At 35.8% G+C, this 21,158-nt stretch overlaps 1 protein-coding gene across 8 annotated transcripts in view; it reads right to left on the bottom strand.

Annotated features, from left to right (window-relative positions):
- SOX6 (SRY-box transcription factor 6) overlaps nt 1–21,158 on the bottom strand; it is a 382,363-nt gene that overhangs the window by 6,262 nt on the left and 354,943 nt on the right. For 6 of the 8 annotated variants that reach the window (XM_069803757.1, XM_069803759.1, XM_069803760.1 and 3 more), the window contains 3 exons: nt 11,292–11,525; nt 8,645–8,861; nt 1–714 (listed from right to left, as the gene is read on the bottom strand). The exon at nt 1–714 is cut by the window's left edge and continues 6,262 nt beyond it. In XM_069803757.1, coding sequence (XP_069659858.1) covers nt 411–714; nt 8,645–8,861; nt 11,292–11,525 — 755 coding nt within the window. In that variant the 3' untranslated portion in view covers nt 1–410. The remainder of the gene's footprint in view (nt 715–8,644; nt 8,862–11,291; nt 11,526–21,158) is intronic. The other 2 variants (XM_069803755.1, XM_069803756.1) reach the window with 1 other exon arrangement.

Here is a 21,158-nt window from a genome sequence, read left to right as displayed (position 1 = left end):
ATAAAAACACATTCACAACCTGTAGGCTGGCACAGCATACCTGAGTGAGAATGTATAACCCCCATCTAAACCAGTAACTTAAACCTTTATCAGCATCCAAACGGAAAAAGACAAAAGGTAAGACTTGTAAGACAGCTATTGATTCATATAAGTTTTCAAGTCCTGATGTCTGATATTTAATATATGTCTTCATCTAAATTAAAAAAAAAAAACAAAAACAAAAACAAAAAAACCAAGTTCATGAAAAATTAGGGAAACAATCTGTCTCACACATTAAGAAACATTTAAGACCATTCTGCTGATGTAACTGTAGGAGCCACACATGCATGCAGGCTCTTTAAGAACTTTTGTTCAAAAAAAACCCAAAAAAACCCAAATGAGTCTGAGTTCTTTAATTCTGTGAACACTCCTCAGTTGGCACTGACTGCCTCATGGGCTTCATTTTCACTACTATAGTCTGATTTGGGATCATCCTCATAGTCCTCGTACATTTCTATTTCATCCTCTCCATTTATCATTTCATTTCCAGCAAGGCTTCCGCTGTCCGTCTTCATACCATAAGTGCTCTGAATGACGGGGATGCTGGGCTCAGGGCTGGCAGAGGTGCTGGAACAATCTGATGTCATCTGAGGTGATGGTGTGGTAGTCGCCATGGTAATAGCACCAGGATAGACAACCCCCGTTCCTGTGGTGATTGGAATTTGAGGCTGTTGTCTGTAAGGAAAAACAAGAGGGGAACGTGATTTCTGTGTTCAGAGGAGGGAAGACCTTCCGCAAGTCCAAATGAAAGAAAAGTGAGTGGTTTCCTAGAAAGGCTGCATGCATTCCTCTGGGGTTCACAGTCTGGGCCCATACGGTATTGGTTCATCTTAGCTCCCCCCACGGACAAATGGACAGTAAACCGTTTAGTAACTACCAGACATTGATTCTTTTGTGTATTTTATGTGTTTATTTAAACCATACTGCAAACTAGCACTTGGACAGAGATCATCAAAAGGCTTCAGGCACCTGTGTGATGCCTAACTGCTACTGTAGACATAATGTCTCTAAAATCTAAATCCTCCAAACTCCTGACAAGAGCTTCTGTTAATGAGAGGACCTTGGTTACCTGTAAGTGCCAAAAATGGCAGAAAGGTGACTAAGTAACATTGTCTAACTGTAAGTATGTAATTTACTATTTAAGTGCTAGGTAGACTCCTACGTCACTTAGAAATACTTTTGATATTTTATTTCTGGTTTTTGATTTTTATTTAAATCCATGATCAGAATGCCATTTGTTCTTCAGGATTTAATGTGTAAGACTGAGTTTTTGAAGCAGAGTACTTTAAGAAAAAAAGAACAAATGTTCTTTTTTCTATGGTAACCGACAGTCTACAGGAATTCAAACTTCCTCCTGAGGATCCAGTGTCAGACCTAATCTATTTTGACAATGCAAATACATGGGAAGACTCAATTAAGGGTGCACTACCTCTACTTCTGACACATCTCACCTTCTGATATCTAACTTTGCACTATGTAACGTCTTTTTCATGTGTATGTGATTTTAAGCATACTGGGGCAATACCACACTTCAACTAAAATAGGCTTATATCACTGCCAGTCAAGAAATTCAACACAAGCTTTAACTGTAAGCATGTATATAGTTGTAATAAGTGATGCAATGTCTTTTCTTACAGTGATGTACGTATATTCAAATGCTTTGCTGAGTAAAGGCCAGGTTGCTGAACCCATTCCATGGTCAAGCCCTTACTGGCTACAAATCAATTAAATCTACTTCTTAGATTTGGATTCATTAACTAATAACATAATTTCTATACTAAAATACTCATACAAATATTCTCATATTATTTCTGGATCATTACCTTTAGTAAAGCTATGAGGAGAAGGAGGGATGTAACTTGTCTGAAGGAAGAGAATCTCCATCGTAATTTAGATGTAACACTGAACGAATATACTCCAGTACCAGAAATACCTAAATGCCCTGGAAGATGCTATTTTAGTATTGACTAGTTATTGAACACACGCGCCTATTTGCATAATCTATTTGAAGAATCATATAATTCAATGTATTCCCAACCTTCTTTAGACCAATATTGACCAAGTATTAGAGAACTATTATATAATTTTAGCAGGAGAAACAGTGTCAGATGTGTTTGAATAATCCAAAGAATCTATAACTTCTTGACCACTGTGTCATTGTATGCTAAAATTCAAAAGGACATTCCATAAACCAGTCTCTCAAATCCTTAATCATTGGCTAAATCAATACACAAAATAATGTAAAGCTTATTTACAAGTCCCTAAATGTTGGGTCTTTATAGTTCATTGATCAAACTCTAATTTTGATAAATATCACACTACAGAGTTACTGGGAAACCAAAGTCCTTCAAGTTTGGGAACCAATACAGACAGTCAAGTCATGAACACTCTGTGTAAGATAATATTAAAATAGCATCTAGTACTGTCATTGCTGGTACTGCTAGCCTGACTCTTAAAGCCTCTGCACAGCTTGAGAAATTCAAACATCTGTTGTATAAGTATGGTACACCTGGCTAGCAACGAGCAAAAACATCGCAGTAATTCATTTGACACAGTCATTATACTCCTGTTTGCAAATGATGATTTGCAGATGATTTACAAACAGCTAGGGATTTTTCACTAAATTTTCACTTTTAAAATGGTCTGATAAATGTTCTGTGAAAACAATTTTCAGCCAATGTATTTGCTTGCAAGTGATTTTCTGCAAACATCTTTCAATACTTTATCCATAAAATTGAACACCTACCTCACATGGGAACATTTCTGTTTTAGGATTGCATGTTGTCAGGAGTATAAACTATTACTGTTAAAAACCCACATGCATCTCCTCCACAAATTTTAGACACAGAAAATGTTCACATTAATGACTGTTTCACAAAGCAAAGGAAAAAAAACCCCACACATGGTCACAGCAAAATTCTACATAGCTGTCACCAGGCCATACACACTTAATTCTCTCTAACCTACCCATCTAACAACCGCTGGTACTAATCTTTTTCTGATACTTCTTAGAATAAATACATTCACAAAACAAAGCATCCCCAATTGTTCATCGAAGAACACCACAATATTAATGCCAAAAGATGTTTTGAGAAAAGTTGTTTTTACTACTCTTACAATAAAAATTGTAGAATATACTCAAAGAATGATTGAGTGCAAGCTGCTCTTGTGTTATAGATGACACTGGGGATCAGAACCCTAATAGCCACCCATAACCCTCCCCCCCCAAAAAAGTTTGCATTTTTTAGAAGCAAATTTCCTTTTTATAAGCAGCAAGAAGGAAAAAAAAAAATCTGTTTAGGACAGGGCTGCAAGGTGTCTGGATAAAATGGTGGTTGCCAGTGTTAAGCCCTAAAGGACAGGCTAAGTTAAGATATTCATATATTCTTTCAAATGCTTATCAAGTCAGCAAAACTTTTTTGCATATCCACATTTCAATGGGACAGGGTATATTTGTCCAAGTACCACCCATTTCAAACTATAAAGGGAGCAGGTCATCTAAGCATAATGAAGCAGAATTTACAGAGATACCTTTTACTTGAGAATGTGTGGCAAACTACAGAATGAATCTTACTGGTAAAGAACTTGATCGGTGTAACAGGAAAGTTAACGGCTTACTGAATTTGTCATTCATAAACGCAGTTCTTCTTTACATGTTAAACATTATCAGACGTGGTGTGTATGCCTGCTGCTGGGCAATAACTGTGAGCTTTAAATTACCTATATCTCACCATGGAACTGTAAACATGTAGTAACTGTACCACCTAAAGGGGAAGTGTCTCAAATTGCTACCCATTTGCTAGTAAAAATTTGCTAGCACTTAAACATGGGCACCCACACACCTCCAATAACTAGACACCTACCTCTCACTTGAGCCCTGTTGTTATTTAGAGCTGATCAGGTTGTCACTGTAAATTCTGCTCAAGTTGATGCATTACATCCCAGAAAGCCTTATTTTAAGATACCACAAACTATATGGATGGCATATGATACTGGAGATGAGTGTTATCATTTTCTAAGTAATTAAATTTTATAGGATAGGGAGAGGGGAAGAAATCAGAGCATTTATTTGAATTCTAACCACTCTCCCTGAAAGGAAGAGTTGGAGTTTCTAACCTATGACTGTGGCCATTATGTTTTCTTTTATTTGTAGTTCTTAAAGGCATTCATGTTAATGGTGTTTTTCATAACATTAAATTCCACATGTTTAATCCTTGTATCTAGCTAGAGTTTTGCCTATCATAGGACCTTGGAGTGAGGAGACAAAATCATGCTTTACTGCAAGCTACGGGTTACAATTCAGCTCAGTTGCACATGGTTAAAGCAAGGAAGTTTTCTGCCTGGTTAAAATTTCCAGAACCCAACATTAATCTTCCTATCTCTTCAGATCCACGAGGAACGGTGATGCATGGCTACATACCCTGGCTTCAAACCACTCCTGTCTCCACCATCTCCTCTGCCAAAGAAATCCTTATGTGGCCAGTTACTACAGGTTGCTTGCCCCTCTGCTCTGCCAGCATCGCTAACATCTGTCCAGTTTGGGGCTAAAGATTTGGCCCAAAATAGTTAGGTAAATATAAAAAAGGAGGTAACATGAAAATTCTTAGACCAGTTGACCTGCTCACAAGTTTGCAGCATTAATATTCTTAGGATTTTCCTGGAGAATGTTCCACTTTTGACTTTTGCAAAAGTAGCTAAACATTTAAATTGGCAAATTACCATTGTTTCTGATCCCTTCCCAATTATTTTCTGACAGCTCTTTAGATGACTGAAGCAAAATCGATTGCATTAAGGAAAATGCTTATACGCTACACACCCTTGAAACTTACATTCCCATAAGGAATGAAATAACAGTAAATCTCACAAAAGCACTCATTGTGTACTTTAAGTTCAAGCTACAGGAGTATAATATTACAGCCTTATTCAAAACCGTAGTCTAGCAACATTCAGACTATGTGTGTACAGTAGTTATAAACACTATAAAGGCTTTATTCTAAACATCTTACACTGGTAAAACACACAAAAAAAGTCACTGCTTACCTAATTTTGCAGAAAAATGTGTATATATCATATACTTGTATTTAGAGTATATTAGACTGTAAAAATGACTGAGAATTGAATTATTTTTGTAAGACAAGGCAACAAAAGACAGACTTTTAACTTAAAATATCTGATGTATGGTTTATATATGATCCATTTGTTAGTTCACATTTATTTCTGCATTACAAAAAAAGTACTATTGAAGATAAATTGTAAATCACTTGAAGTCTGTTCAGGGATTAACTTATGCTGAAGTTATCATTCACAACTTCCCATTAATAATTTTATTATTAAAAATAACTCAATTATTTTAAAGCCGTAGTTGGCTTCAGATTCAGCTTCCACTAGATTAAAACCAGCACATTTTAATATACTCTGTATTAAACGTGAATTCTTTCTATATATTATCTGCCTCATTTGGAACAAAATTCATTCATGTAGGGATGCAATAGAAGGCCTACAAATATTTTAAGTTCCACTCTGTTCTTTAAAATACTTGTCAGTTCCTAGATTTTTGTGCTGGTCTATCACATATATAACATTGATCTCAAAACATGAATTTCGTGCCCAATTTCTTCCAAGAAATCTTCACTCTCATCCAATTCTTTGGAACCTTTTCTTCAAAAATCTGAACAGAACCTTGCCATTCATTAGTTTATTTCTCTATTTTATTTTAAAGCCTGGCTAGTTTGTATATTGAGATTCTCTAAACAACTTTTGTGCATCTTGCCAATGTTTATCAAATAATGTGGCTCACTGAAGTAATAAGCAGTATGAGCTTTTTTGCATCTTAAAAGTTCAAGCAGTGTAAAGCCTTCTATATTTGTGGTGGGAAGTGTTTTAGTTGTACATGCGGCAGGATTATTCTATGCTAGCCAGTGGCTCACCCAAGGGGATCTGATGGGAACTAGCCCTTATTGGATTGCTTAAGCCATAAATATACATTTGGTGTAAGAGAATACCAAACACAAATATGAAATAATAGTTTTTTCTTGCTATTTATACTTTCCTTTAGCCACCTGTTTTGAAGGTCTATCTTTCTCTTCACACATCTCCTATTTATCTTTTTATTCTGTGATGATAATTTTTTGCCATTCCCAACTTAATTGGTATGTTCTTTAAAAAAAAAGAAGAAAAAAAAAAAGAAAAAACAGCAGGACTTCAGGCAGTTTGAAGCACTTGGCATATTTCACTGGAATCTACTTTGTACTTTTGTTCTCTATTTTACACTGAAATATTTACTGTAAACATAGAGTATATTCAATCCTAAAAACCACATTTGTCTCCTATTTCATTCTGAAAAGGAAACTGCATCTCAGCTCTCACGTTTACAGTTTTGAAGGATGGTTTATGCTGTTTGTTCCATCAAAACAGTGGAAAAATGATGGGTATACGAGGTCAGTTAGGAAAACTGTTCCATTTGATGCTTTATGTGATATTTACATTAAACACAAGGAAAAATAAGTTTAAGAAGTTGATGGGGTCAATTACTATGTTTCACTTAATTATAATCTGATTTCAATGAAATGTTGCTTTTTATTACTCAGTAAACCATTCTGCTGAGATAAATGATGCCATGTTTTATGTTTCAGTTCAAAAAAGCTGTCCTGATCTGGGTTTTTTCACCTTTTTGGCTCGGTGTCTTCCAAGAATTTTGTTTTAATTTTTTCTTTGGGGAAAAGGGAATTTGGGGCAACAGTGGGAAGTCACAGAAAAGCATGAAATAATTTTTTAAAATCACAGTCTGTGTTTCCTCAGTATCAAAGTTTATATTCATATTGAACTGCAACATGGATCTCATTTCACCTTTATTGAATGCATCCATTAGACTTCATACCCCCTTTTTCATCACTTGCATAACTAAAAGTCATTGTTACTGGTAAAGTCCACTGCATCATTATATAAGTGCGTAAAGGTAATTTACTCTTACTTTAAAACTTCAACATGAATAGAGGATGGTGAAGTGGACTTAGTATAAATACGAATTAGAACCAATCCTTTCAAGAAAATGACGACATTCTTATGGTCTTTGTGATCATACTGTTTGATATATCAGAAAGATGATACATTCAGGTTGCACCAGCAGTTTAATTTTGAATAGTTTTCATTACTTTTTTTTTTTTAAATCACAATATTATTCTTTAACAGAAGATTCTTAGATCTGTCCTTCATATTCAGCCCCATATTTAGCCACCACTTCCAATGTGTAAAATGCTACTGCTTAATACTGTTTTGAATTAACAAACAATTCTCAAATTGTTTAGACTGGTGTTCTGGCATTTCTTTTGCATTTCTTGACTAGATGTGATTTGGTCTGTCAATCTGCTTTGGAAGACATAAGCTAGAGTTTCATTCCCTCAATCTGAATATAATTTGTGATGTGCTGTATAAATTCAGATTTCTATTTAGGGGTCTATGTACAATTTTGATGGAAGCCTATTAGTAAACAATTTCCCTTAGAGTGAAGAAGAAAAAACAATGTCAAAACTATAGACTGGAAGGCTATTTCAAGATATCAAAACCACTTCTATTTACTGATTGAAGAAAGAGCCCACATTGTTGCAGGCTGTACCACAAAATAATTGACTGCAACAGGAGTTCTGCATCCCAAGCCAAAAATGAGGGCACATAATCGACGTCAAGGTCAATTATCTGGTAGTGAAGTACCCAACAAAAGGAGACTATTGTGATTAGAGAAATAAGCAGAACATTGTGAATTTGGAAAGGCTGGCACTGGAGATAGCTTTTAGACTCTTTGTAAACCACCAGAAACATTGTGTTAGAGCACTGAGCATCACAGATTAAGTCATAAAAAAAAAAAAAAACCAGGAGAGAAAAATCAGTTATGGTGCAGTTGTTTCACTGGGCTTTTGTTATCTTTAGCCTGTAGATCTTTCATAGTGCTGCTTTCTCTGTTGAAGACTAGAGGAAATACTGTTAAAAAACACAATGTTTTTAAAACTGTGCCGGGATCTTTCTGAGCCACAGATTCCGAGTTGTAAATCTACCCCATCTATGCACTACTTGAAAGACTCCTCCTAAAACGTTTATTTTGAAAAAATATTTTTTCCAGAGTTCTATATATAACAAAATTCCTCATAGCCTCATGCTATGATATCATTCATTCATGTGTGTTCCTAACGTAACTGCTATTACTCCCATCCCTTTTCCCTTCTCCCCCTCCTGACTCCTTTTTCTACAAGGGAATAACCTTTTGTGTTTTTCTCTTTGTTCTTGTCTTAATTTAGGAAATGATCCTAGTCATTACTAACCCAGAATGGACTAGCTTACTAATAACTCACAAAAGACTTGATTCAAACCTTTCATGCTAATGGGAAACACCTTCTTTTGACTTTAAAGAATTCCCCAATCCGTCTCATAATCAGCATTCAGTGGCAAGCTGATAGCTCCATATTCCGTGATATGTCTTATGTTTTAAATAAGGTTTTACAGGTTCAAATCCTTACCTTCTAAATGACATTAGTCAGTGACTTAAACAGAGGAGTCTATTTGTTTTCAAACAGCATGCTCTGTCTTTGAAAACAATTACAACAATAGTACTCACCCTACAGTAAAAAACTGCCTCATCTCCTGTCTTCGAGACCTCATCAGTTGTTTGTATTCACCAATACGCAATTTCTTTCCATCAACAATGCAGGTACGTTTTGGTCGAGGTTTGTATTTGTAATTAGGATACTTTTCTAGGTGGATTTTACTTAGCCGTGCCTGCTCTTCATAATAAGGTTGTTTCTCTTGATTTGACATGGACTTCCAGCGAGATCCTATTAACAGAAAACATTAGTGAGTGCTCAAGTAAAGCACGTTTAGCTTTACACATACACATTTCAACATCCCTTCTTGCCATAATAAACAAATTTTAAATAAGTTAATTAAATAAACTGATCTGCATTTACATCAGCCAGCACATATATTGGGAAGCACAACCTGAGACACCTTAAAAGAACCTTAACTTACAGATATTGCTGCAGACCAAACATATGTAAATCTCTATTAAATAGGTGCATTTAAAATCAATAGTTACTCCTCAAAATCTCAGCCTCATGCTGCAAAACAGACTTTAATTTTTCATAATATGAGCATTAATCTGTGAATAATTCTATAGCTTTGTAATACCACACACAGTATTATGGTTAAGTAAGGTCTACAAACATACTTTTACTGTTAAAAGCTTGACACATTGCCTAGGGATACATGCTTCTTTGATAGTTTTATGAGGATTTGGTTTATACACTGCTGCTAATAGATATTAATACCTTGCTATGTAGCATGAAAAAATTATCAAAACCTTATAGATTTGACAAAATTATGAAAAATCCCTTGCTGTCCAGGTGTCTTAAATTTACTAATCTTCTGATATAAGCTTGGCATAATATTGGCACCTTACCATACTTTAAATCCTATTATGCATATTATCTTCTGGCCAGATGTAATAAATGCACAGAACTGCACCGACAAAGTTACATTTGACAAACTTATATTTAAAAAAAAAAAAAAAAAAAAGAAAAACAGAAGGCACACGTAATTATATACACCACTTCAGGTACTGTAAACTCTCATTGAAAGCTGCACCAATAAAAAAGTTTAAAAATTAACACAGTGTACACAGGAAGAGGAAAAAGTATTCAGATCTCTTGTATTGTTTATAAGGAGCTATCTAAACACTTGAATAGAGAGGAGATTTTTTTTTTTTTTCCAGGGGATAATAAATGCAGAAAATAGCTTTTTGGTGTCTTTTAGATGAATAAAACGATTACAGCTGCGGTAAACATGGGTGGAAGCTATTCTTTTACCAAGATTTTTCATACATCAACAAATGGAAAAGTTGTATAAATATTATCTGTAGCCAGCAATACTCTGTGTCAGTTCTAATATTTCAGTCTCTTTTCTTATTGTCCTGCAAAAGTTGCACAGATATTATATGGACATAGACTTATTTGTGGCAGAGCAGATACTGACAGGTTAATTCCATGGTTAACAAACACTCAATTGCTGGCACTTCTGAAATATTTATGCTGGAAGTTTACATTTTAATGAATACAGTTACTATGCTCCTAATAGTTTTTTCACAGAATGCACACAAATAGTATAGATTCCCTACAGCTGCCAACACTGAAACAGTGCAGGTTTTATACAAAACTGAAAGGCTATTCATATAACTTACTTGTATAGTAGACAAAAATATGAGAACTGCTAAGCAAGATTTTGGAAGTTTTAGGACAAAGCAACATTTATTTCTATGTATTCTTGCCTCTGATTGAACTAACATGCAACAAACTTCGGTAAGAACGTATTTGAACTCAAAGTTTACAATAAAATGATTACAGAGGAAGCCTGATTTTTACTTTTATTTATTACGAGTTACATTTGGAATCTGTCTTTCACTTCAAAGACTCAGAAAGCAAATATAGGTTTTAAGATTTCACCACCCATTCTCACGTATGTTTCTAATTCTCTGGAGTGGTCTTAAAAAGCAAATAAAAATTTCTCAAAAATAAGCCATTTTATTTGCACAGTGGCAAAATATAATCCATGGTATATTCCCTTATCTTCCCAATCTATACAAATCAACTATTAACTATGGTGTCTTTTAACTAAGCACTATTTTAATTGTATGATACTAGTGCTTCCTTAGCTTTTTGAACATTGTAACACGTAAACCTTTGATTTTGATTTTGTACTTTAATAATGTTTTCCCAGTGTTTACTCTAGCAAGTACCATTTTGCATTCAGGTGATTTGTAGTTCAGGTGATTTCTAGTGGGATCTTGCAATTAGACCTTTTATCAGGATACAGGCTTGCAACAGATTTAACCAAACATTCCTTTTGAATGCTACTAAGTCTTTAAAGCATGTTGTGACTCTGCTGTTGAAAATAAAAAGCATTAGGGAAGGGGCAGAAAGGGAAAAGGAAGGGAACGAAAATGAAAACAACTCATGAGTCTTCATTTGTATAAGTTTCAGTAATTCCAATTTCAGTGAACATCTCCCAAACAAAATATGTCCTAAAATTAGAGAAGTTGCATATCCAAGAAGGAAGTAACTAGCCAGTATCACCAATATAATAACCTCATTCTTTCCACAGCTCCAAAAATAACTAACCTCTGCCAACTGCCACTACTATACAGAGCCTTCTAAGCTTCCCTCGGTTTTGGTTCAGTCACAGTCATGATTTGTTCATTGTCTTGCACTTACCTAGGATTTTGCTAATGTTGGAGTTATGCATGTCAGGGAAGGCTTGGAGAATTTTCCGACGCTCATCCTTTGCCCAAACCATGAAAGCATTCATTGGTCGTTTGATGTGCGGTTCGCTACTGGCTCGGCCCCGCGAATCCCGGTAGACTCGAGCTTCAGCCACAGTGGCACCTCCTGTTGGCCAACAATAATACTGCTGTAGTTTAGCTGCAGAGCCATTCATTGCTTTACTTCCTGTAATGTCAGGGCAGGAAGAAACAAGATGGATGCAAAACATTATTATGTGGATTACGCAAGCGCTTTCACTGCTGTGTTTATTTTAGCCTTATTCTCTTTTGCTCTCTCCCCTTTTAGCTGCCAGATCTACGAGAGAGAGAGACAGTGAGAGAAAGGATATCCAGTGATTTCAGTGTAATGGATCAGGCTCACGCAGCTGAAGGCATCAACATCTGAGTGAGGAAACAAATTGCACTGGTATTTCTCCAGGTGAGGTATGGAGATTTGAAAAAGTTTCCATTTGGGACTTTAACATAGCATACATGTTCTGAATGCTCAGCAAAACTCACATAGAAGTTTGAGAATATAAACTGATGTAGACCTGTTCACACAAGTAATTTACAATTACTTTACTGCTTGAGCAGTGAAGCACATGCCAAACATTTCATAGAATAAATTATATAGTACACCAGGTACATGCTGCTAGTTGTATGGATCTGATTATATCTGGAGCTGAACATTTTAAAGTTGCATGTCCTTTAGTTGAATTTTAGATGCATCTTGGAGCATTCGATCACATATATGTAATAAAACTCTCTGCCTTCAACAGGTACATGCATAGCATCCTGGAGCTTCCAGAATGGGAGACAAGCACTCCAGCTTCTCCATGCCTGCTGTTTTTTAATGTACCCCAGTGTCCTGTCATTACCCACCATCAATTCAACTTGTACATGCATAACCTTAATGCATTTTTTGAATGCATCCAGCTCCACTTCTTGACAACAAACAGCAAAGCTTCATGGGGATTTAGAGTTCACAGAGCTGAGTATGAGGTGTAGAACTAGTTAATACAGGAGAAAGAGATAACTGAGCCTGGATAAGGCATGCTTTTACCAGAAAAACTTTTGCAATTGTGATGATAACATGTTTTTAGTGTTATACCTTAGCTATAAAAGAAAGGCAAAAAGTCTTTACAGTGGCAGTGACATACTTAATCTTAGGCCTCATCAAACTCTTCATATAATTCAATACCTTGAAAAAGCAAGATTCTTGACCACAGATTAGCACAGCAATAGGCCTCCTTTTTTGTACACTATTACAGCTCCTGACACGGATTCATTTGCCAAATAATATAAGATTAGTTCTTTACACAAAGTAAAACACTGAAGATGTACTGATTTCAGAGACCGACTCACAAGTTTTTAATTGTGTAAAAACTAAGTTTCCCGATTTAGTGTGAAATTAGATACAGCATTTAAAAAATTCTATATACAAAATACATTCACTTGAAAAAAGTCCTAAAATAGAGGATGCATAACTAATACACTACCTTTTTGCCACCAGGTCCACAGTACATTAATTTCATTTAAAACGCACTGACCATACAGGATAAATTGATTTTGCTTTATATGGTGTTGACAGCCATGTTTATTGTGCAGTGAAATGTAGTGTAGTTTCAAGCTGACTATATCCATCAACACAGGGCAATATGCTGACTACTGGGCCAGATGAAGACATACATTACCCTGAGAGCAAAACACTCATTCGTATACAGCAGTGTCTTCTCCTGAGGATCACCATGGTAATTTATGATGCCTCCAATGCCATTACTTTACAACTGACACCAATTTGGCAATTTGTATACTAACATGCGTGCACATAAAAGACGACAGGTTTGTGGCAAATGTGAGATGCAAAACTATTTTAATACTATTCTAAGTTAAGTACCATGCTACAGGTGTTCAGCATTTACAGGAGACTGCAGCCACAGTCAGCTTTTTATTGCAAAAAACAACAGTAGTTTTGCTGAGTGACCTGCATGTAGGACCAACTTAGGGGTGTGTATGGTTAATGAGGCTCTGTCCATTGTTGTCAGAAGGCTTGGAACATGCATATCAAAGACACCATCTTTTGAGAGGATATACTTATTGTGAAACTATAATAAGTTACAAACATAGTAAGTCAACATTGAAACATTTATTGAGACAAACGGCTATATAATTTGAGAAAAATCAAATATATCATGTAATGGCTCTTCCATCTTTTAAAATAATACTATAAAATTTGTAACTGGTATGTGGGCAATTAGGAAGTTAGTGACAAATTAAAAAATTTATTATTCATGCAAAAGTTGTCTTTTGTTATTCAGCTACTCTACTCACAACAAATGAAAGAAAACATATTTGAATCCATATGGTGATTTTCCATCTTTTACTTTCCCAAAGGTACTTATTCACTATGGCTAAGGAGTTTGTCTTTAGCCCTTTCTAACACAATTTTGGTCTGACCTTTCAATCCTAATGAAGGCAAAGAGTACCTTTACTACTATCAAGATTATAGGCCAGCTTTTTAATCTGGATATAATTTAGAGAGAACAACAACAACAACAACAAAAAGAAAAACCAAAAAAAACCCCAACCCACCATAAATGATCTGTTTTCAGAGAAAGTTTATGTTAGAAAACAATTCTTACTTAGAGTAATAAATTACAACCATCCCAAGAAGGCCAAGAAGCTCTGGCTGCATCTGCTTTAAGCAAGTCCATACTTGAAGAATTTGAAAAAGCAGCCAAAGAGTTGATGTTCTTTGTGCTTGATCTCTGGGGGAATATTTGCAAGTTGACCCATAGGCCATCACAAAAGCATCTGCAAAATGAATTTCTGCAAATAACTAAGGTAATATCATCTCCATGTTCTTCTAACTATCTCAGAACTACAGAATTCAGTTTATAAAGCATTACAAGAAAATACTTCTGTTAGCATGTGATTCTACGCGGGGAGCCAGAAAGTCTCAGTACCTTTTTAGCTTAGAAATGAGCTGCTAATGATATAAAAAGAACCTAGCTCAGTGAGCTCTTACAAGTTGAAACACATAAGAACAAGCTTTCAAACTGGTTGTTCGTAGGTACTTCATCCTGTCAATCAGATATTTAGACAGTGTTGTGCCCTATATAAACAATTTCAACAGGTTTTACAAAGTATGGATTTTTTTTTTTCTTATTGTGATAATTATAGTACTGACAGAGGCTGAATGAGATGCCTGAAGTTTTTAAAGAAAAGACACATACAACTGCAAAGAAGTAGGTGTTTTACTTCTTTCTGAAAATATTTTCAGGAAAGCCTAATAAATAATAAACCCAAAATAACAGATAAAATAAAAATGTCCTACCAATGAAAGGTGAGAAGTTGGTAATTGTCTCTTTATGGCAACTAATGCTTTATCTGCTAGTTACTGTTCATACTGCAATCGCAGGAGGAGGTTTTGGTTTTCAGAATTAAGAGCTTGGTCAGAATTAAGATTTATTGCAAAAGTAGTACAGTTTGGCTGCCCTAATGGCTTAGTTGGCAAAGAAGTCTACACTTCAGCCTAAAGGCTGGGACTGTTCTCAAAGTTACACTGTTAGCTTCTGAGGGTGTAGACTGCCTCACTTCCTAGATGCTTTGCATTTGCTCAACTTGTCATGACTTTGATGATTTAAAACTAAAAGCAGATTAGAGGAGAATGATCAGTTTTTGTGGATATATGGCAGGCAACTCCTCTGTGAAAGCTGGATTCCAGACTAGACTCTAGGGACAATACTGGGTCAAAAAACACCAGAGAATGAATCTAAAAATGTTACAGCTTCATTAAAGTATTTTAAACAATATTTTTGTTCCAAAAGAGCCTGATTGCTCTCTAATGACAGTGCAGGAGAAGAAGAACCCCTGTTCTTTACAAAGAGAAAAGAATCTGATCATCAACATAGAAGATAAAGATTTTCACATGAATTAAAAGTTGAGAAACAAACAGTAACAATTGTTACATTGTTTATTGATTTATTCCTGCCTTTATCAGAGTTTCTGACCTTTTATAATGACAAGAATTTTAGGACAGGCACCATCTCTTATCTTCCCTGAAATCTTGGCCACATTAAGGTTAAAACTATTGTCTTTAATGAGATGTGGTTTTACCTTCCATTTTATACATCATCTACCACAACAAAACCTCAGACTGGGCCTTTACATGTTACCAGAATGCAAACAATAATAAACATGATAGAAAGGAGCAAAAAAGGGGTGAGAAAAAGATGAGGAAAGAAAGAGAAATGAAGTAACAGCAAAAATAAAGAGATTTTTGTCAGTCACACTGTTATTCCTTAATTACTCTTCACACTCTGGCCACTGATTCATGTTTGAAGTGATACATATCCTTTGACTCCACCCCAGATAACAAATCTTTGGCTACTCTAAAGAATATACTCCGTACCATCTTCCATAGACATATACCAAGATAGGATATGTAGAAATAAAGACGATCTTTCCACGTTCCTAGTGTAAGAGTGGCTGGTTAGTAGTAAAGCTCCTATCATCAGTTATTCATTAAACTGAGATGACATTTTTGTCTACTTTGGAAAAGACTGATTGCGACCTCCAAAATACCTGGCCCTGTCTGTGGTAATACAACTTGCACTACTAGCAGTTTGCACTGCAGAGACGAGAATCTAATGAACATGCAAACAGGAGTCACTCTTTTACTACTAGAGATAGGTTACTCATAAATATGAAAATGCTGTAAAAACAGGGAGCATGAAAAACCGGCTTAGCAGTCCCTCTTCCTGCCCTTAACCTGTAGGCAGACGAATGCAGCCTTTTTGAAAGATATAGCAGTATTTCAAATCAAATAAAAATTGCAAATCTGGAAAGAATAGAATGACAAAAGAAGCTTTGGAAAGTTTAGAATACAAGAATAATCATTTAGCTATTATTTTGAGTTCAAATGATGAGTGATTTAAGTTCAATTTTGGAGAAGGTTACAAAAATTACTACTTCAGCGGAATCTAAGTTACTTGTAGCAGTGTTAGTGTAACATTTATCTGTTTTGCACCTTGCCTGCCTCTTACTTTTTCATCCCCATCCACATTCAGGAGATTTTCTCATTCTTTATTACCAGCAAGAGAGGCAAAATAAATGGGTATCTCATGAACTATTGTCGTTATGGCATGTCTTGTCATCACCAGGCAAAACTAACACCCACTTGGAAACACGACCAGCTCTGGAATGGGGATGCTTGTAGTCACACAGTGGCACAAATGTTCTACAGGGAAGTGTCTGTTTGTCAAGCTGCTTTCATTCCAAATGCTAAACAAATATTATTCAGCTGGGATTTGAGGGCCGAACATTTCTTACAGGCTGCATGTCAGTGAATGAAAAGGGGGAAAAAACTGAGAAAGACATGAGTGATTCATGAAATACTGGAATATTTAAATGGGCTCTAAAATATTTCACCTGCAAGGGTTCTGAAATGTGCTAAGTAAATACTAAGAGGTGGGAATATACTGTAGCACAGGTTAGCTACATCCATGCAACACTCAGTTATGATAAGACTTCTATTTTTCCTGTTAAGAGACTCCATTCTCTTTAAAACATCAACAAGAAGAATCAAAACAGAATTCCCTAAGGTCAGCTCTGAGGAAACATAAACCTCTAATTCAATAACTCTGCTACTGCACTGAAAAAGGCCTTATTATTGCAACATCCATATGGAGTCAATTGGACATTAATGACTAATCAATCCCTCCCCTTTCTATTCTACTTATAGTGTCACAAGCCATGTTTAGATTAGCCCATTTCCTGCTTAGGATCGCTCAAGATGTCTTTTGTTCTTTCAGGGCTGGCCTGATGGAGGCAGCTTAAACAAACACACGACCCAAGTGGTGCAGGAGTTATAAACTGCCATATGTGAATGAACAAAGGGGCCATACTAAAGCCTTTTGTGGTATTTGTTAATGTTTTTCATCTGAGTTTAAAAAGACCTAATGACTTTGTGGTGAGCTGATGCATGTGGCTCGTGGCTTTGCAAAATGAAGGAAATTCTAGCCAGTTATATATCAGCATACATTTTCCAAAGTGCCTTGTTTTCAGTTTTGGTGGCAGTGAGTTTACTTTTTTAGGACATTTGTTTTACATATGCAAGCAAAATTCTTAATCTCAATTAAAACACAGCACCAGTTCTCACAGCCATCCTCACAACCTGCATATACATCTTTCCCCATTTGAAAGTCTAGAGCTAAAATTCATAGGGAAATATCTTCTGTGGGTGAAATGAAATCAACTATTCTATCAGTGGTAGCAGTTCACTCACCAGTGTTTAAAGCTGTTAGTTGGGTCATATTAAATACTGCAACAATATTTCTAAATAAGCTATTAGCACATCCATGCTCCACAGCCAGCCATACCCAAATCTACATTATTTAAATGAATTAAAACTCTTAAATGCAACTACTTTCTTGATGGCTTACACAAACAGTTTAGATTTCGTGACCACATTTCATGGCAAAATTAACCCTCATGGAAATTTGGCATGGAATACAGCTAAAAAAATACAATAGTATTTTAAATTACATGGACTGTTAACTGAATTAATTAGTACTTAAGGCCTGACTTAAGCCCTCAGTGGCCTACATAGTCCCACTTGTGCTGTAACATAAGAGCACTAGAAGTTATTCTGTGAAGATCCACAAAGCATCTAGATAGAAACTGGGATGAAGAAGCAGTCTACTATAAATTTGGGGAGGCATATAAGTGTCATAAGATATTTCAATCACGTGCCACTTGCAGACTTCAAGACCCTTCAGAGATAATTAATTAAATGCTAACAACCCCATTCTGACGTAGATATTATTGATAGAAAAAAATGTGAAACATATTTAAGTTGAAAGTTATTCATCCTAAGTAATGACACCAGAAGGGAGGGATTGCCAGTCGACAGGTCTAACTACAATCAACATTCCCACGAACACTATTGTTTCTCTTTGATATTTCATTTCATACTCAAATGAGGAAAGTAGAGGCCCACAGAAAGGAAAACCATGGCCAAAACAGCCCAGCCCAAGAGAAATATTACTAATAATTATTGTTAGGTATCTGACAAGATATATCAATACTGCAAATTGTTGTTTGGGGTTTCTTTTGTTTTGTTTGGTGGGTTTTTTTCAGAAAAACACTGTTGTTCTACCAGCTAAGCAATTATTGTTACTAAATTAATCATATTCAATGTCAAAACAATACAAATAAGAATGAACTAATCTATTTAACCTAAAAATGTTTCAATAAGAGTAACAGCTTTATTGCCAGCAGAGTTGTTACTCACATAATTTCAAATTTCTCCTGACATTACAGTGTTACCTAGAACATCCAGAAAACAAGATACTGATTTAAAACACAGGGATTAATTCTGCAGTCTTCAGTCATCCCTAACAGTTGGGTTTTTTAAATCCTGCCTGAATGAGGGCCATAGGACATGATCCATTCATATTTCAGTCAATGCTTTGTTTTATTTCAAGATGGAGAAATGACAGACAGGAATACACCACAGAGAAAAAAGGCAGCCTGACTTCATATTTGGTGGATGCATCGTTCAAGGTGTGGCTGAACACTGTTAATGAACAACTTTGCTTGCTCCTATGTAGCAAAACAATGACTTTTAAAAGCTTAAGTACAATGTGGTTTATAAAAGAGAACTATGTTTAACAACGTGAGAGATGTTTACAAAACCACCTCCTTCAAATTATGTGATATTAATGAAATGCAGAATACTTTGCAAAAGGTTTTAATGTGCGTTGGAATCGCTGCTTTAGTGGCCCATTTCCTGCATTCAATCTGCAATTGAATTTGTCACCTTCTAGCATATGCAACATCGTTCTTTGTACCAATATAACTAATTCCCTCCATCCAGTGTTTGCTGTTCTCACTTGTCATATCATATCAGTAATTAGATGGCAAGGACCTAGGACTAGGATACTCATATGCCATTTCTTCTTGCCTTTCACATGGGGTGCTGACATTATATTAATTAATAATATAATTAGTAAATAATATATCATGAAGGGAGAGAAGCAAAAGCAGCATGATAACAGGAGCTGTAAGTTAACAACTAATAATAAATGTTAGGAAAAAGTCTCAAGGCTAATTTTTCAAATATGCTACACCTGTGCGTTTGGGATTTGTGAGTGAAGCCAGGAAGATATTTTTACAAACAGGGCAATGGCATGTCCAAATATATTGCCACATTTACCTGGTTTGGATGAAAATGGGGGATTTGCCATGAAATAGGGGCTTGTGTGAAAATTTACAAATTACTTTTTTTTGAAATATTGCACTTTCTGTGAAACCGCTCCTGCCAAATTGAAAACATAATCATTTAATATTTGCAGAAGCTGTGAAGATACTGTAATGCCCACCCCCCACACATATTGGACCCCTGATTCTGTAAAATTAAATCAAAGTACAAATTAAGAAAATATTGTCCCCTTGCTACTAAGTTCTGCACTAAACACTTGCTTAGATACTTGGCATATCTACGTGGAAGGAAGGCAAATGCTCTTAAACACTTTTCTATTGTGAGTTATTGAGATTCCTGAAGGAGAAAATGGTGTGCAGTACAGACTTAGAAAAACAGACAGTTGTACAAAGAAGAGGACTTGTCTGAATCTGTATCAATTGCTTATGCTTAGCCAGAAGATATGATGTTCTTTCCTTAATGTATTCATATTTCTGCTCCACTCCCTGTGCTCAAGGAGATAAGGAAGAAGGGCAAGATTCCTCCCTCCTCCATGCAGTATGACATAATGGTGGCTTTCTCCGTCAGCTGAAAATTCAATAGTGCCTGGAAATCTTACGCTATTTTAGGCAGCTTCAAACTCCTTTTGCAATATTGGAGCAATACAGAGACATGTGCAGAGCTAAGAATCAGGACCATGGGGTGTTTTACACCTGCGATGGCTGGATATGAGTGTGAAAAAATGTTTTAAACCACTGAACTACTATATTTAGTTTTTCATTCACTCCACTTAAAAATAGCTAAGCAAACTGACTGTTGCTTTCAGCATTTGTGACAATAATTTTCTCATGGGCAAAGATTTTCTGTGTAAAACTGCAGCCCACAGTTACTTTTTACAGCCTTGTTCTAAATTCCTGAAAATAATGTTTTACTATATAATGGAAATTGTGACAAGCCCTTAACCGTAACTGTGCTAATAGGCACCCTTATGTAAAACTCAGGGCATTGTAACAGTGGTTGGTTGTACAACATCAGAAATTCTAACTAGAATTTTTTTAAATAAAGGTACTATTCTATAAGAATCAACTACTGTAGCATGGAAACAGCAAACGAGAAAGCCTCATATTTAGCAGTAGGAAAAAAATACCTAAGACAGCTGAAAATCAAAAGGTAACACTTTTGGAGGACATCCAGATTTATTATTCTGAAAGTGAGAAGCATACTGTATGTTAAATATTAGTGTCTTGAGAGAAATAAGTTTCAATGCCATGGGAAGATCAGTCCACACACCCCCAGCTCACATTTTTCAGTACTCAGAGTGGGAGTTCCCCCTGTAAAATGTTATGGGGATACTGACAACAATGAGATTCATGAAGTGGTTGCCATCAGAAAAGTGATGGGATGGTTCTTAAAGACATAATGTCTTACTCCTATCCCATTTGCAGGCGTTGAGTTATTCCAGGGCTGAGGTGCTGAATCTCATCCAACACAACTGTAATACTGTGCCTAAGTACTTTATCCCAGATTCCCGATCTGTTATGAGTTATTCTGAAAAATTTAAGTGTATCACTCAAGTATCAGGCACAATCAAATAGATTCATGGGTGTTTAAAAT

The sequence above is a fragment of the Haliaeetus albicilla genome, chromosome 16, assembly GCF_947461875.1.
Source record: "Haliaeetus albicilla chromosome 16, bHalAlb1.1, whole genome shotgun sequence".
NCBI classification, from domain to species: domain Eukaryota; kingdom Metazoa; phylum Chordata; class Aves; order Accipitriformes; family Accipitridae; genus Haliaeetus; species Haliaeetus albicilla.
The sequence above is the reverse complement of the archived record's forward strand: the minus strand, read 5'-3'. Positions and strand labels throughout refer to the sequence as shown.